Here is a 16,736-nt window from a genome sequence, read left to right as displayed (position 1 = left end):
CGACTCCTCGGGAGGCTGCACCTTGTAGGGCGTGGGCGAGTGGTAGTTGTCTGGGAACTCCCAGCTGAGCAGAACCGCCGTCTTCATGATCATCTTCACCTTGAAGTTCTTGGGCGAGACTGCACCAGGCAGCGGCAGGCGGGAAAGAGCAAAGAAGAGGTCCCGTGAGTGCTGGGGGGCGGGGGGAGCGGGGGGACGGGGTTGTGTGTGGGGCGGCCCAGGCGCTCCCTGTCGTCCGCTGTGCCCGTGGCCTTACTGCCTGGCCCTGGCCCGGCCCTGCCTGTTCCAAGTCCCTGCCGCGGGAGACGGCGCAGCTGGAGAGAGAAGGCGGAGGTGGAGGGGGGTTGGGGGGGGGACGGGGTGGGCTGGGGGCGGTGTAGGGGGGGCGGCGGTGCCACCTAGGCGTGTCCCACCTTTGCCAACGCCGGAGCCTCGGGGTCTGGACTCGCCTTGAGCGTCCACGAGGAAGCAGAAAAGTGACCACTTACCTGGGCGGGGGAGAGGGAGGGGGCTGGGGTGGGGGTGGGCGCGAGGCCCGGTCCGGCTCTGGTGCGGGGATCACCGCGCGCCTACCTTGGTCCCGCAGGAACGTCCGGTAGCGGACGGGGGGGCTGTAAGGGCCGGGGCCGCGGCGCGTGTGGGCCCGCACTTGGAGGTCATAGGCCGTGTCGGGCTTGAGGCCCTGCAGCGTGAGCACGTTCTCGGCGCCCGGCTCGGCCGCCGCGGGCAGCTCGGTCTCTCGGGCGGGGCCCAGGGCGCCGGCCTCCCGCACAGCCACTGTATACTTGACAATGGCCCCGTTGCGCTCGGCGGGCACTGGTGGCAGCCAGCGGAGTAGGACTGTGCCGGCGGAGGCGTTGCCGGCCGCCTCGAGGATCTGTGGGTGGCCGTGGGGCGTGTCCTCGGGGATGCTCAGGACCTCGGCCGCCTCCTCGCCCAGGCCGCCTCGGCTCCGGGCCGCCAGCCGGAACACGTACGTGGCGCCCTTGTGCACGCCCGACGCAGTGTAGTGGTCCTCGGTGGGCGGGAACTCCAGTGTGGCCAGGGGCGATGAGTCCTCGCGGCCGAACTGCAGGCGATAGCCCAGCACCTGGTCCTCGGCGGTGCCGGCCGGGGGCTCCCAGCGTGCCAGCAGGCTGCCCTCGGGGGTCTGCTGCACCGACAGGGTGGGGCGGCCCAGCACTGTTTGGGGGGTGAGATACAAGGTCAGCCTGGGAGTAAGGGTGAGGTTGCCGGGGTTTTTTTTGGCCACACCGTGCAGCTTGTGGGATCTTAGGTCCCTGACCTAAGATTGAACCTGGGCCCTCCACAGTGAAAGTGTGGAGTCCTAACCACTGGACCGCCAGGGAATTCCCAAGGGGTTGCCATTTTTAAAAGTGGTCTTGGGAAGGCTTCGCTCAGAAGCAAAGACTTGAAGGTGAGGGAGGGAGCCGCGGGGAGGTCTGGGGGGAGCAGTGATTCAGGCAGAGGGAACAGCCAGTGCTAAGGCCCTGAGGTGAGACTGTCCTGAGTGCAAGGAACAGCGAGGAAGCAGGAGACTCAGAGGACCCGATAAACGAAAACATCAACAGATGTCACAGCAGGCCCGCATCTATGTTTCTCCTTCTTCTCTTAGTAAGTCACTCAGCTCTTGCCTCATTTATTCACCCCTTGCCTCCTGCCGGCACCTGATTAATATCCATGGAACGTAGGAGTGTCCAAAACCCTGTCCCTGCCCCCATGGTTCTCACAGTCTGAGTAGTGATCAATGTGTCAAGGCCCTGAGAAGCCCTGCAGTGCTGAAGCTCTATACAGGAAACCAGGCTTCAACACTGCAGGACTTATCAGGACCTTTAATAGACAGTGGTGTGAACAGTCACAGTGTATGCAGCAGGTTCTGCTTAGCAAGCATGGCTCTAATCTAACGTCCCTGAGAGAGGACGGCAGATCACAGGAAGCTTCCTGGAAGAGGTGACATGGGCGCTAGAGGACACAGAGACTAGGCAGACGAAGGGAACGGTGGGGGCATGGGCTGGCAGCAGTGTGGAGGGGTGCTGTGTCCAGCTGGGAGGCCTTGAACATCAGGCTCTGTGGTCAGCAGTGAGGCATGGAGAGTGCAGGAAGTGGGGTGGAGGCCATGGGGGCCTTTGTTCCTCGAACACACCAAGCTTGTTCCCTCCTCTGAGCCTTTGCCTGGGCTGTGCTCTCTGCCTAGAATACCCTCTCCCCTTACATTTTCATGGCTCGCTCTCTCTCCTCACTCAGCTATGTTTGGCTGGTGAAAAACCAGCCTCCTGGGACTGATGGGAGGGGCCTGAGGGGGAAACTGAGGCAGGGCTGCCAGGAGAGGAGGCTTCAGGGTGCAGCGGGGGAGACGGGCACACCACCCTGAAATGACAGCTCACCTGGGGTGATCAGAGCTGGGATGGGGGAGGCACGGGGTGCTGGGGGCAGGAGGGGTGCGGCCTGACCAAGACTGTGGCATGGGGGTGAGCGGGGAAGGCTTCCTGAGGAGGTGCTGACTAACCAAAGACCCAAAGGATGCAGAGGAGACGGCCAGCCCGGAGAAGGGTATCCAGGCAGGGGGAACAGGAGGCAGAGGGTGAGGAGTTAGGAGTTGGCTGTTAAAGGTTTCCATCTGGCTAGAGCTGAGGGGCTGGCCCACACTGGGTCTTAATATCCTCTGGAGCAGCTCCACACCTTTGCTCTCCCTGTTCCTCCTGCTTGGGGCACCCCCCCCCCCCACAGGGGCTCAAGAACTCTGCAGGGATGCTCTGAGGGCAAAGGGGCCATAGAAGGTCTCGCACCTGCTCCCTTGGTCACCACCACCTTGGGTTTACTGCGAGCGCCATCGCCTTTCATGGTGTAGGCGGCTACCGTGATGGAATAGGCGGTCTCAGGCTGCAGGTTTGTGACGGTCATCTCCTGCGGGTGGGGTCAGGGGTGGGGAATCAGTGACACAACCAGGGCTGCCCACCCTCCTCCCCGTGCTAGGGACAAGCAAGGCAGACACGGGGCCCAATCTGCGGGCAGAGACGTGCACCCGAGCTCATGCACAGACCCCGACACGTAGCACGTCCATGCTGAGATGGGCACACGTGGCCTGACATCCGTCGTGGACCGCCTGGACCAGTGCAGTCCCCGGCCCTCTGGTCCCCAGCTACCACTCTTGCCCCACCTCCGTTCTTTCCTCCCTGCAGTGGCCCCCAGAGGGTGCCTGTGAGCAGCTGAGTCAGGTCTCCAGGGCTCTGGTCTCCCTGGGGGCAAAAGCCCAAGTCCTTCGCACCACCAGAAGTCCTCTGCCGCCCACAAGGCCCTGCACAACCTGCCCCTGTCCCCTCCCTGCCCTCACCTCCTCCCTCGCTCACTCTGCTCCAGCCACACGGGGCTGCCTTTCTATCCCTCCTCCAACTAGACATGGTCCTGCCCCAGGGCCTTTGCACTGGCTGTGTCCCCCGCACCCGACACCTGTCTCCACTACATCCATTGTTGTGCTGGAGATTCCTTATACCAGCTCCTGAAAGCCAGCAGTCGAATTTTCAGAAAATTTGCAAGCCACTTATTAAACAGCCGTTATTATAAATAAAATTATATAAATGTACGATCAAATAAATAGTAAAAACAAAGGTAATAAGTACTCAAAACCCACCCCTCTGTCATTATTTTACCGTGTTTACTATTATCTGTGTCCTCGAGATTATTCTATTCTGTCTCTTATATCTGTGCGATACAAATACTATACAATGACGAGCTACCACAAATCCGGTAGGTAGCTTGAAATCGACACGGTGGGAGTATTTACACCATGGAAAAGGGCAAATGCCACCAGTCAGGATTGCGCCCACCCGACAGCTGGCTGTTCAAACATTTACACCACTATCTATGCCCCGTCCCCACCAGAGCTGTAACTAGACACGTGTTTGTGCCTTGTTCCAAGTAACATCCCTCTCCCCTGAACCGTGACCCCCAGGAAGACGGGCTCAGGAGTGTCTCGGTCACTGCCGCATCCATGGCACCTAGCTCAGGATCGGCGGGTGCTCAGTAAATCACTGCTCATTCAGTGAATGACAGAGCACCCCGACCCTCACACCCTCACACACGTGTCCATGTTTCCCATACATGCATACCCACAAGCATGTCCGGCATGCCTGGGTGGCCCCAGGTCAGGAGCATAGGAGGGGGACAGGATGCACAAGCAGAGGGTCTCCTGCCCCTGAGCCTCACATTCAGTCCTTCCCGGGGTCTTAGTGGGTTGGAGGGTCTGAGCCAGAGCCATGTGGGAACCTCCCCCCAGACTGGGGTGGGGCGGGGCGGGGGGAGAAGCAGAGCTACTGGAGTGGGTGGGGCCGTGTCAATTTAACATCAGGCTTGGGGCTGTCAGAAGAGCCCGTGGTCCCTATCTTAGGGGCAGAAAGACAGCCCAGAGCCACACAGTAATCCTGACTCTGGTTCAGGGCCTCCTGCAGGCCTCCTTTCCCACCTGGGGCCCACTGACCCCTCTCATCACGCCAGGGCCAGAACGAAGGGGACACTTTGGCCTAAGAGAGAAACTTCGAGATCAGGAAGGGCTGAGTCAGGTAACAAAAGGGTCGGTCTAGGCTGGAAAGTGACTCAGTTTCGATCTGCCAGGCCTGGGTGCCACAGGGGAAGCTGTGGGCTGGAGGAGGGTGGTTAACGCTGTGAACAGCTGGAGCAAAGGTGTGGTGGAGAAGACCCAGGCCGGGAGCTGGGCTGGAGGAGGGAAGCGGGGAGGCAGGAGGCCAGCGGAGTCCAGGGGCCATTCAGCTAAGAATGGATACCTCCGTGGTCCCCAGCAGAAGCCCATGTGCCTGATGCAGAACCGAGGCTGCCAGCTAGCTCCAAGAGGTAACTAGGTGTGCATCGGGGGCCCAGGGGAGGAGACCCTTTTACAGGGGGCGTGCAGGGGATGGGGTCACAGCACTGCACGGCCCGCTCGCGGGAAGAGCACTGGCAGCGGCTCGGGGTGGCAGGGGGGCACTACTTACATATTCGGCCGTGTCGTCCGTCTCCCACTGAGCGCGGGAGGAGGCGGCAGGGGAGAGAGGAGGAGGTGAGCAGAATAGCCAGAGACAGAGAAACACAGAGAAGCAGCGAGAGGGCGGGAGCGCAGGGGGCCCGGGCCCCGCCCCACCGCCAGGCCCCGCCCCGGAGCCCCGCCCACCTGGGCATCGGCCAGCATGATGTCCTTGATGCGCGGCGGCCCTCGGGCCTCAGCGCCCTCCATGCGCACGTAGTGGACCTGGTAGCCGCGGATCTGGCCGTGCTGCCGGCCGGGCGCGGGTGAGCGCCACAGCACGCGAATAGCCGTGGCGTTGAGCGCCTCCGCCTCCACCTTCCGCGGCGGCGCGCTGGGCACTGGCGGGTGGGGGGGAGGGGAGGGGAGGGGAGGGGCGGGCGGGGCCGTTACTGGGGTGCCCAGCCCTGCCCCGGGCAGCGCCACTGACCGATGCCAAGGTGCCGAGTGACTGCCGGTTAACCCGGCGCTCTGAGCGCTCACCGCTGGCCCGGAGGGAATACCTCCTTCACGCTTCCCACAGCCCGGGGAGGGGGCTCTGATGGTGCACCCCATTTACAGACGAGCAACTGAGGTCCCCCAGAGCCTAGGTCACCTGCCCAGGGCCACAAGACATGAGCGGGCCGTGCATGCCCCACTCTAAGAGGTTTACCCACACTGCTTCCGACCTCAGAGCATCCCTTCTAGATAGGAGTCCTTATGCTCCCTTTACAGATGGGGAAACCAAGGCACAGAGAGTTGATCCCAGGACCACAGGGTTATCAAGAGGCAAAGCCGGGATGGGAACCCAGGCAGTCCAGCTGCACGCTCCTACACACCCCAGGGTGCAGCCAGCCCACTCCGCACTGGAGCACTTTTTCAACCAGCCCCCAAGCTGAGAGCCCTCGCCACCCACCCCACCCCCACCCCCAGGCCTGGCGTGAAGGACCGCTTCATTTCTTCCGCATGGTTAGGACAAAATGTTGGGGCTGCCAACCGAAACTTCCAGGCCAATGGCTCAGAAAACAGCTGGTCCAGGTTTCCTGCGATTTTATTGGGGAAGCTGCCTGCTTCATTTTGCCCCATGCCCTCAGCTTCTACTGTGTGACTAGCGTCTTAGAACTTTCTAGCTCAGCTACGGTGGGAATATTTACACCACAGAAATCGGCCAGAGCTACCAATCGGTCTCTATGCCCCAGAGAGCTGGCGGTTAACCACCATCAGCACGCAATCTACCTACTCTCTAGGTAGGATAGCTCAGACCCAAGCAGCTCCAAATCTCAGGTTATCCCTAGAGTCTAAAACACCAGCTTTCTGGGGTCAGGGACCATAATTTTTGTCGCAAGTGCTGCTTGCTGTTTCCTACACTCCGTTTCCATGGCTTCCACCACCGGACCAAAATACAGGGCTCCCCGCTTAACGTTCCAGGCCCAAGGCTCAGAGAGAAAATGTAGCCCGGAAGGTCCAGAACAGAGAATTCCAAGATCAAGGAGCCCGGTTGGTTTGGGGAGGCTGATGGCCACTTCTCTCCTTCTCCTAATTACGGCTTCTATGGTTGGCTAAAAAGTTCATCCGTTTTTTTCCGTAAGATCTTACTGAAAAACCCGAAAGAACTTTTTGGCCAACCCAATACCTTCTGACCACCAGCCAGCCCAGTTTTCCAGGGACAGAAGGCTCCAAGGCAGGGGCCGGGCTGGGGCCTGGGGGTCCCAGGGGTCCCAGGCCGGGGCCGGTGCTTACCGTCCTCGTCGGTGCGGATGACCACGGGCGAGCTCTCGGGCCCTGGTCCCACCTCTGTGTGAGCGACGGCGGTGATGCGGTACTCCGTCCACTTGTCCAAGGCCTCCAGCAGGATCTGGGTGGTGGTCGGGGGGATGCCGTTCACCTCCTTGGGTTGCGGGTCCTCTGAGCCCAGCGGTCGGTAGCGGACGCTATAGCTCACCAGGGCCCCGTTGTGCGTGTCCGGCGGCGGCGGGCGCCAACTTACCAAAATGGCCGTGGAGCGCGTGCTGACACATTTAACGTCTTGAGGGGGGGCTGACGGTTCTATTGGGGGGGGGAGAACGTGGGGGTGGGGAAGGGAGGCGGGATGGGCGGGGAGGGGGTGGGGAAACAAAAGATGGGAAAGAGAAAATAAAAAAGAAGATGATAACAAACAAAACAGAACCAAACCAAAGAGAAGTCGAACCCAAAAGAAGCGGGTGTCAACCAAAGGTGAGATGGGCGGGTGGGTGGGTGGGCGGGCGGGGATGGGGGCAGAGAGGGCTGGCCAAGAACGCTGCACTCACCACATGGGGCTGCACGTGGCACACAGTAGTTCTTAGGGAGAGGGTAGCCACAGTCCCCAAGGAGCATATGCACGTAAGCTGTGCACCGTGCCAAGCGGAACAGCAGTAAAAACCCCATTCACTGGGCACCTATTATGTGCCAGGCACGGTGCCAAAACAATAAATGTACTTATTTATTGAACACCTACTGTGTGCCAGGTATAGCACCAGGAGCACAATGACAATAAATGTACTTATCTATTGAACACCTACTGTGTGCTAGGCACTGTGCCGGAAGAATAGCAATAAAAGCCTCATTTATTGGGCACCTACTATGTGCCAGGCACCGTGCCAAGCGCTTCACACAATAACAGTAAGTGTACTTATTTAGTGAACACCTACTGTGCACCAGGCACAGCACAGGAGCAGAATGACAGTAAATGTACTCATTTATAGAACATCTGTGTGCTAGGCACTGTGCCAGAGGAATAGCAAAAGCTCCATGTACTGGGCACCTACTATGTGCCAGCCACTATGCCAAACGCAAAAGCAATAAAAGCCCCATTAATTCAGTAGCTACTATGTGCCAGGCACAGTGCCAAGGGCTGCACAGAATGGCAGGTGACAAATCTACTTATTGAACCCTACTATGTGCCAAGCACCATGCCAAGGGCTGCACAGAATAACAGTGAAGTATTTATTGCACACCTACTGTGTGCCAAGCATTGTGCCATAAGAATAGCAAAAGCCCCATTTACTGGGCACCTACTATGTGCCAGGCACAGCACCAGGGATGGAATAACTGTAAACACTAATTTACTGAATACCTACTGTGTAACCGGGGAATAGCAGTAAAGCCCCATTTATTGGGCACCTACTATGTGCCAGGCCTGTCTCTAGAAGCTTCACAGGTTAACAGTAAGAGCATCTACTTACTGAACACCTGTACTGCCAGGGACCCTAGAGGGCAACCCTGTGGTTACTTCCTGGCCTCACTTGCAAAGAAAACAATGTCTGAGTCTTGAGCACCTACTGTGTGCCAGGTAGCATGCCAAGGGCTATACAGAGTAATAATAAAAGCCCCTGTGTATTGGACACCTACTGTGATGGCACTGGGTCAGGGCTTTACAGATAACACAGCCCACAGTTAGCACCTACGGTGTGCCAAAGTTTTAGTAGCTCATAGTTCTTCTGTTTTGAGCCCCTACTGTTCACCTGATGCCAACCTAAGCCCACTGCAGACCAATAGCACGTCTCATTTACTGAACACCTACTACGGGCTGGTCACTGCAACAGCCCTCTGAAGATGAAAGTAGCTGTTGCCCTTTACGCGGCACATACTGCATGCCAGGCACTCTGCTAAGGTCTTTATTGGAACAGAAAAAGTTCCCACATATTAGGTACCTACAACATGCTAGGTACTATACTAAGGACTATGTAGAACATTAGTAGTTCTCATTTCTTAACAGGGCCTACTGTGTGTCAGGCCCTGTTATTTCTGGATAACAGTAATAGTCCCTACGTTTTAAGCGTCTACTATGTGTCAAGCACTGTGCTAATGACCTTATATAAAAATAGTAATAGTTCTTACTTATTGAGCACCTACTATTTACACACACAGTACCAAGAACCTTGCAGACAACAGTTTCATGTTTGGAGCAAAAACGAAACCATGCTAGGCCCTTCCAGACTGACAGTGGCTCCCATCTGAGCACCTACTATGTGCTTAGCACCAGGCCAACCTCTTTAAAGTGCCACTTATTGAGCGCTTACTGGATGCCAGGCACTGTGCCAAGGGTTTTGCAGAGCAATCATCGTAGCCCCCATGTTTCGGGGACCTACTGTGTACCTGGCACCAGGTTGACCTTGTTACAAGCTACTAATCGCTTCCGTTCATGGACTGCCGACTCTGTGCCCAGCACCCTGCTGATCCATATTTAGACTGAAAGTGGAAGCTGCCACTTACAGAGCACCTACTGTGTGCCAGGCAGCATGCTGAAGACTTTGTTAAATAACAGTGATACTCCCCCTATATTAAGCGTGAACTGTGTGTGTTAAGGGCTTTATGGAGTATCAGTAATAGTCTCCATGTGCCGAGCACCTACTATGGGCCAGGCCCCGTGTTAAGAGCATTACTGATGATAGTCCTCACGTTCTATACATCTTCTGCACGCCCAGCAGCATAGGCCCTCTGTAGACTCAAGATACGGCCCACTGATCGTGCCTCATTTAATTCTCATGACCCCCTTACGTGGCTGGAACTAGCACCCCTCCACCCCGCCCCCATGATCCAAGTGGGGAAATGGGTTTCAAAGCCCACCTGGTTTGCCTGGCATTCTTTTATCACTGGTTGTATAGCTACTGGGTGCCCGGTCCCACCTGTTCTGGGCGCTCACCTCCCATTTTACAGGTGAGGAAACTGAGGCCCAGAAAAGGCAAGTGGCCTGCCCAAGGGCACATGGCGCGAGCCAGGCCTTGAAGCCAGGCTCAGCTGCTGTCCATGGGCTGTCTTGGTTGAGGCTGGGAATTCAGACCTCAGCCTGTGCCTTATTCAGCTCAGGCCAGCTGAGGATGTTTGGAGCCACACCCCCTCAAAAGCCCATGACCCTAGAGCCCGCCTCGTCTGGAGGGAGGCTCAGAGAGGTCACTAGCCTTGCTTGAGGTCAAGGCATGTAGAACCTTCACCATCATGCCAGCCGCACTTATTCACTGCATGTGTTTACAGACCACTTACTCTGTGCACACCCCATGCTAGGGTCTGGGACCCAGAGCTGAATCAGAGGCCCCCATCCTCAAAGACATCAGGCTACCAGAGACCCCAGAGGCCACTCCAATGGCTTACTGCAACCAGAATGACTCTCTGGCCTCACTTAAATTGAAACACTGGGGTTCCCTCCTCCGGAAATAGACACTTGGGGGTCCCCTCCCCCATTTCTTGACCAGCCACCCCAACCAAATGTGCCCGGGGGGAGTCAAGCAGGAGTGGAAAAACCAACCGAGGAATGTGCCAGAAGGAATGGATTCGCTAAGAAAGGGGAAGGAAAAATAAAACCAAAACCATAATAAAAGAAGAAACAACGATGATGGTGATGATGATGAGAAAAACCATAATAAAAGAAAGAAAGACGCTTTCCAGAAAACTCCCAGTCTGGTTACCTACCTTCCACTCTTCAACTGCTAACTTAAAAGACTTTCTTACGAGGGAGGGAATGGCGGAGTGCTGAGCTACAAGGCCAGACCGAGCTCTGGGTGGGTCTCTGGCCGCGAGCGGGTGCGCAGCCCTGCTCCGGCCCCAGTGTGGGCACGCTGCAGTTCCGGGCTGGCGCCGATGAGGCAGGAAGGTTGGACGGTGTCTGGGGAGACCCACGGCTGAGTGGTCTGGCCTCCACCTACCCTTGAGTTCAGCCTAAGAAGCCCGCACTCCCCGGGGGTGGGGGTACGCCTGGCCCTGCGTCTCGGCTGCCAGTTCTCTCGGGCCCCACCCGTCTTGGGGTGCGAAGTGGGGAGTCCCTTCTCCCCCACTCCCTGTCCTGGGCCGCCCCGGAGGTTCGGAGGTTCGCGTGGCTGGGCCAAAGCCGCTTTCTCGACGACCTTGGAGGCCGCCTCCTTCACAATCCGGCCCAACCTGCGTGACTTGTCGGGAGGGTGCGGGGCAGCGTGGATGCGCACATGGACGCGCGGTGTGGGGGGGGAGGGGCGTGGTTCCAGATTCCACGTTCCTGGGCAGGTGTGCCACTCGGCAGCGGGGTGCAGAGTTTAGGGGACTGAATTTGGACTCTGGACGGTCTGCACAGCCCAGAGCTGCTGGGGCACAGGCTAGGGGGCACGCAGGGTGGGCCGTTTTTGTGAACCCGCTGGAGACCAGCGCGTACTCACCTTCGCGGCACCTGTGCCGGTCTCTCACGTGGCCGCCCAAGCCACAGGACACCCTCACTGATCGCCTCACGCACAAACATTCCTGTGAGTCGCGGAGCGCTCGGCTCGGCCCCAGTGGGGCGGGGAGGAGGGGAGGGGGCGGGGGTTGACAGTGGGGTGCTGTGTTTCCAAGTCCCCTGATCCCAGCGGCTCAGACACCCCAGCCCAAGTTGCTGTCACTCTGGACTGACCCGTGACCCCCTGTGTGCACACGCCTGGGGGCGGGGCAGGCGGGGGCTTGAAGGTTTGAACACTGAGGCAGCTTCCGGAACAAGGCCTGGGGTGGCTACGCCGTGACTGACTGAGCAGGGGGAGGGGAGAAGAAGAAAGGGAGGGTCACGGCGGGGGCCACTTGGGCCACACTGAGCACAGAAGAGGGAGGAAGGGGAGGCAGGGAGGCGGCGGTCGGAGGGGCCTGCCTAGGCCCTGAGCTCAGAGCAGGCAGGGAGGGCGCGGCGGGCGCCACGGTGTGGCCCAGGGCCAGCTGCAGTGTCCTGGCCAAAAGGTGACTTTCTGTGACAGGGAGGCCAGGCGGGCACAGCGAAGAACTCCAGGAATTCAAGGGCCCTATGTTTTGGGGGTCCTGCGCTTCCCCCAGAACCTGGCATCAGCTCTGACTCCCCCACGCCCCCGAGCCCCTGGCAATGGGGACCCAGCCTGGGGGGCAAGAAGGGCCATCTGGGGAGGCAGGATCGTCTCTGCATCCTCTGCTCTCTCGGAAGGATGGGGTGTGAGCTGTGACAGCATCACAGACCCCTCCAAACACCTGTGAGATGGGCGCAACGTGGCCATTCCACTAACCCCAAATCCGGGAAAGGCAGAGGCGAGAGGAGGTACCATCAGCGAAATCGACCACGGCTGTACCCCAGGGAGATGGAGAAATTGGAGCCTGCGGGGTCCACGGGTGAGCCCCTCACTGCACTGGTGGGGGAACCGAGGCGCAGCGTGGACGCAAGCACGCCCGAGGCGGAAGAGCGAAGCGGGACGGGCGGAGGCGCCCCCCCCTCCCCGCGCTTGCGCAGGCCCCGCCCGGGTCAGTGCGCAGGCGCCGGCCAGGTGCCCACCCCCGCAGTTCAGGGCGGGGTCCGCGAGACACCTACTGGACTGCAGCGTGCGCTGCCGCACCACCGAGGTGAAGGCGCCCAGGCCTTGCGGGGAGCGCGCCGCCAGGCGGAAGGCATATTCGGTGTTGGGCTTGAGGTCGTCCACCACGAAGGCCGTGGCCGGGTCGAAGGTCCTCCCGACCTGGGGGCGGGGCGGGGAGAGAGACGGAGATGGAGAGAGACAGAGAGAAACCAGAGGGATACAGACACAGACCTCACAGAGTGATGGAAATGGAGGAGAAAAGAGTGAGTGTTGGAAAAATTAGCAACGGACAGGGACAAAGCGAAGGGGGGAAGAGAGACATTCCGGCACAGGCTCGGGGAGACAAGAGAGTCGCCCAGAGTGGGAGCCGGCGGCGAGCGCCAGCCCGCCTCCCCCCGCCCACGCACCTCTCTGCCGTGGTCGCCTTCCCGGAAGAGGAGCTCATACTTGATGATGCTCTCCTGCCGCGGGGGGCTCCACGAGAGCCCAATGCTCGTCTCCGACTTGGCCTCGGCCCGGAAGTTCATGGGCTGGCCAGGCACTGCGGGGCAGGGGGCGAAGAGGACTGGCATTGGGGGGAGGCCTGGGAGGGGTGGGCCCGCATAGGGTATCCAACCCGCCAGCTTCCCATTCTCCCAAAAAGGGCCCCGTGAACTCAGCACCACCCTAAAAGGAAGGGCTTGTTAGGCTCTAGATGCTACTGGAGTGTTCTCCACTGTTCTTATTTCTCTTATTTTCTCAGGGACCCCCTACCGCCCCTCGTTGTCAGCTGCCCACCCCAATCCCCCCATCCTGTTGCCAGTGGGAAAACATTTAAAAAAAATCCCCTTCTCAACGCACCCCAGCATCCTCCCCATTCCCCCAGTTAAACAGAAAACTGGTGGGGACCATAATTTGGAATGTGGATCTCCACCCTGTATCTGATTTACGGCAGCAGAGTTCCAAACCTCCTGTCCCTTTGCTTGGACAGCTGCCTGACTCTTCCTGGATTTGAGGTTCCAAAGCCTGAGTCCGTAAGAAAAAGCCCAGAAACCTGCAGAGAGCTGGGGCCCCATGCACCTAAATGCTCCACACCCCTACCCCACGTCCTTCACCCCAGAAGGTGACAGACCAGCTCACAGACTTTGGGTTAACACACTTTCTATTATTTCAAAATGGGCGGCATGGATCCCTCCAGTGAGAGCAGCGAACAGGGGTTCTCAAACTCAGAGATGGATGGGAGCCGGGGCAGTTAACAGAGAAGAGGGAGGCGAACGGAAACCACACCCCTTTTCTCAGATGCAGCCGGCGGCAGCATCTATCTGGATGCCATTGGATGACCGATTGTAGCCCTATGGGCTTGCCAAATCGGATTTTCCAAGGGTAGCCAGAAATCTGGGTTTTCTAGGACAACCTCCTGCTTTGCAACACTGGCGTGAAAATACTTTAAAGCACGCATGCAGGCCAAATAAACCACGTGGTGGCTTCCAGGTTAAGATTGGCCGGCTGCATCCTGGGAGACACATCACTGCGTGGCCGCCTCCTTCCCTCTGGTGGGACAGCCCCGAAACCTGCTTCCCGCCCCCCCCCCCCCCGCAGAAGCTGTGCTTCCCGCGGGCATCTCACCTCCCTGCTGTGTCTTGACCTGGATGGGGTCCGAGAGGGGCCCATCGCCTACGGAGGTGAAGGCCAGCACGCGCACGGTGTATGTCTCATCCTCCAGCAGGCTGCCCACGGTGGTCAGCAGGCTGTCATCCACGTTGTGCTTCTGCCAGTTGCCCACGGGGTGCTCGGGCTCCATGGTGTAGTAGACCCGGTAGCCCCGGATCAGGCCGTTGGGTTCCACGGGTTCCTCCCACTGGATGATCATGGTGGTGGCGCTGAGCATGCGGGCCTGCACGTTTCGGGGCGCGCTGGCAGGGGCCTGCTCGCCAGTGCGGGTGACCACCGACTCGCTGGGTGGACCCTGGCCGATGGAGTTGACGGCTGACACCCAGATCTCATACTCCGAATTGGGGCTCAGGCCACCAATGCTGTAACGCGTTGTGGTGATGTCCTCTTTGATCTGGTATGGCCCGTCCTGGCTCTTGGATTTATATTCGATGACGTAGTAGGACACGGGGTCTGGGTTGCCAGAGTCCCACGTGATGGTGATGCTGGTGGCTGTGTTCTCTGTCACCACAGGGGTCCCAGGGGCTTTGGGGAGAGCTGTGGGTGGGAGGCAAGTTCACACATCAGGCACGCTGGCTGCAGACCCCAAAGGCTGTGTGACTTTCAGTCACACAACTGCCCTCTCTGAGCCTTCATTTCCTTGGTGGCAACCATGGGCCTAACGACCCCTAGCCCACCATCTATAGCAGGTGTTGGCAAACTACAAACCGAGGGCTGGCACCTGTTTTTGTAAATAAAGTTTTATCAGCACACAGCCACGCTTATGTATCGCTGCTGGCTGCTTTTGTGCTATGACGGTAGAATTGAGTGGTTACAGCAGAGACTAGATGGCCCATAAACCTGAAAATTTTTACTTAAAAAAAAAAATTGGCTGTTTAAGAAAAATATCCACTTCTAAAGGAAACAGTGGCGGCCCCTGGGCTACAACTCTTCTCTGTGCTTTACTCTGCTTCACTCTGCTCAGCCACAGGGCCCTTCTGTCTGTTCACACTTGCTGTTCCCTGCCCCTGGAATGCTCAGATGGCCAGATGGCTTAAGGCCACCCTCACCACCCTGGCTAAAGGTGCCCTTGCCCAGTTCTTATCACTGCCTGACGGTACGTCATGACCAGGTTTGTATGTTGTCCCCACCAGCAGGGACTGGGGTTGGTTTACAGTGTGTCCCCAGCACCCGGATAAAACTGTGACTTTCTCTCCCACTTGTCCCAAGATCTCATATCACACAGGCCCCAGGAAGCATGCACCAGAAGACGTTCAATCCCTCAGCAAAATGACCAACACACCAGCTGATGCTGACACTTTCTATGGCCTTAGGGCAGGGCTTGGCAACCTTTACTTGCAGAGGGCCACACAGTAAATCTTTTCAGATTTGCAGACCACGTGGCCTTTGCTGAGAATCACTCAGCTCTGTCACTGTAGCCCCAAAGCTGCCACAAGCCAGGTGTGAACAAATGGGCAGGTATCAATAAAGCTTTATTTATAAAAACAAGTGGAGGGCCAGATTCAGCCCATGGGCTGTAGTCTGCTGGCCCCTGTTACAAAGCTAGAAAAATTATTTGAGGGCACCCTCCTCTGAATCTTGCCACAAACTTGAGACATCAGGAGAATCTGTAATCCCTCCCCACCCCGCCAATGCTCTATCTCTCTGAGTTCTGCACAGCCTGTTTCCCTTTTCAACTTTTAGTCTTTCCCTGACCTAGCTTTCCTGGGAGTTGGAACCTTTATTCTGCGGGTCTGAGTGGTGCTACATAGTCCCCATCACTGCTCTCATTAGTCTGCATCACAGCTGCCGGGCTACGTGTCATCTCTCACTTTGGACCGTGAGCCCAATAGAGCAAGACTGGGTCTCGTTCCACGGGGCCAGGCCCAGAATAATTTGTCACCAATAAGTGTTTGTTGACTGTCCTCTTCACAGCCAGGAATGACTGAATCCTGAAGAGTAACTCAGAGGTTTTCCACCCGTACCCCCCACCTACACATGAGGTCCCATCCGCCTCTGCCATGCCCCATGGCCCCTGCTTACATTTCACCGTGATCTGGGCCACGGCCTCGATGACGCCCAGGCTGGACATGGCCACACACGTGTAGTTGGCAGAGTCCTTGACATCTGTGAGTTCCAGCACGTTCCGGCCCACGGGCATGTCATCCTCAGGCGTCAGGTCCTCGGCCCCCTGCATCCACTTGACGTATGGCATGGGCGAGCCCACGGCCACGCAGGTGATATTCACGTTGCCACCTGGCATGATCTCGTGGCTCATGGGCAAGATGGAGAACCGTGGAGCCACGCGGCGGACTGGGGGATGGGGTGGGTGGGGGATGTAGGGGTGGGGGAGGGGGAGGGGAGGGAGATGCAGGGGGATGGGGAGACGGAATGCAGGGGAGAAAAGAAAGAAAAGCAGGAAGAAAGAAAGAAGGAAAGAAAGAAAAAAGGAAAAAAAAAAAGTGGAAAACAATTTAAATATAAACAGGGTTGTTTCCTTCCCCCAGTTGAAAATTTTTTCTTCCAAATGAAAGAAAACAACAACAACAAAAATTGAAAACCAAATTCCAACACAAAGAAACCAAAACTTCAAAGGAAGGTACTTCACAAACAATATATAGAGAGATATATCGATATATAATAAAAGAGACATGAAGCATTATTCCATAGCAACAGGGTTTCAGAGACCAGAGTGGCTGGTCCACAGCACAGTTAGGAACACAAAAATTTATCAGCCGTTTCTCATCTTTGCTGTCAGACGTGGCTTCGGGGAGCAGCCCCTCCGCCCGCTCTCCCAACTGGGGAGCTTCAGAAGATTCGGGCTGCAGGGGTCGGGGGGCTCTGGG

The 16,736-nt window shown here is 57.8% G+C and overlaps 1 protein-coding gene across 1 annotated transcript in view; it reads right to left on the bottom strand.

Annotated features, from left to right (window-relative positions):
* Window positions 1-16,736, bottom strand: part of PTPRS (protein tyrosine phosphatase receptor type S) — a 69,975-nt gene that overhangs the window by 17,082 nt on the left and 36,157 nt on the right. Inside the window, exons 7-15 of the mRNA XM_082652459.1 lie at window positions 15,934-16,203; window positions 13,867-14,448; window positions 12,669-12,802; window positions 12,276-12,420; window positions 6,734-7,039; window positions 5,162-5,355; window positions 2,787-2,904; window positions 574-1,182; window positions 22-119 (exon numbers count right to left, since the gene is read on the bottom strand). Of these exons, the coding sequence (XP_082508585.1) occupies window positions 22-119; window positions 574-1,182; window positions 2,787-2,904; window positions 5,162-5,355; window positions 6,734-7,039; window positions 12,276-12,420; window positions 12,669-12,802; window positions 13,867-14,448; window positions 15,934-16,203 (2,456 nt within the window). The remainder of the gene's footprint in view (window positions 1-21; window positions 120-573; window positions 1,183-2,786; window positions 2,905-5,161; window positions 5,356-6,733; window positions 7,040-12,275; window positions 12,421-12,668; window positions 12,803-13,866; window positions 14,449-15,933; window positions 16,204-16,736) is intronic.

Source organism: Grampus griseus (assembly GCF_964374135.1).
Source record: "Grampus griseus genome assembly, chromosome: 3".
Classification (NCBI taxonomy): Eukaryota; Metazoa; Chordata; class Mammalia; order Artiodactyla; family Delphinidae; genus Grampus; species Grampus griseus.
The sequence above is the reverse complement of the archived record's forward strand: the minus strand, read 5'-3'. Positions and strand labels throughout refer to the sequence as shown.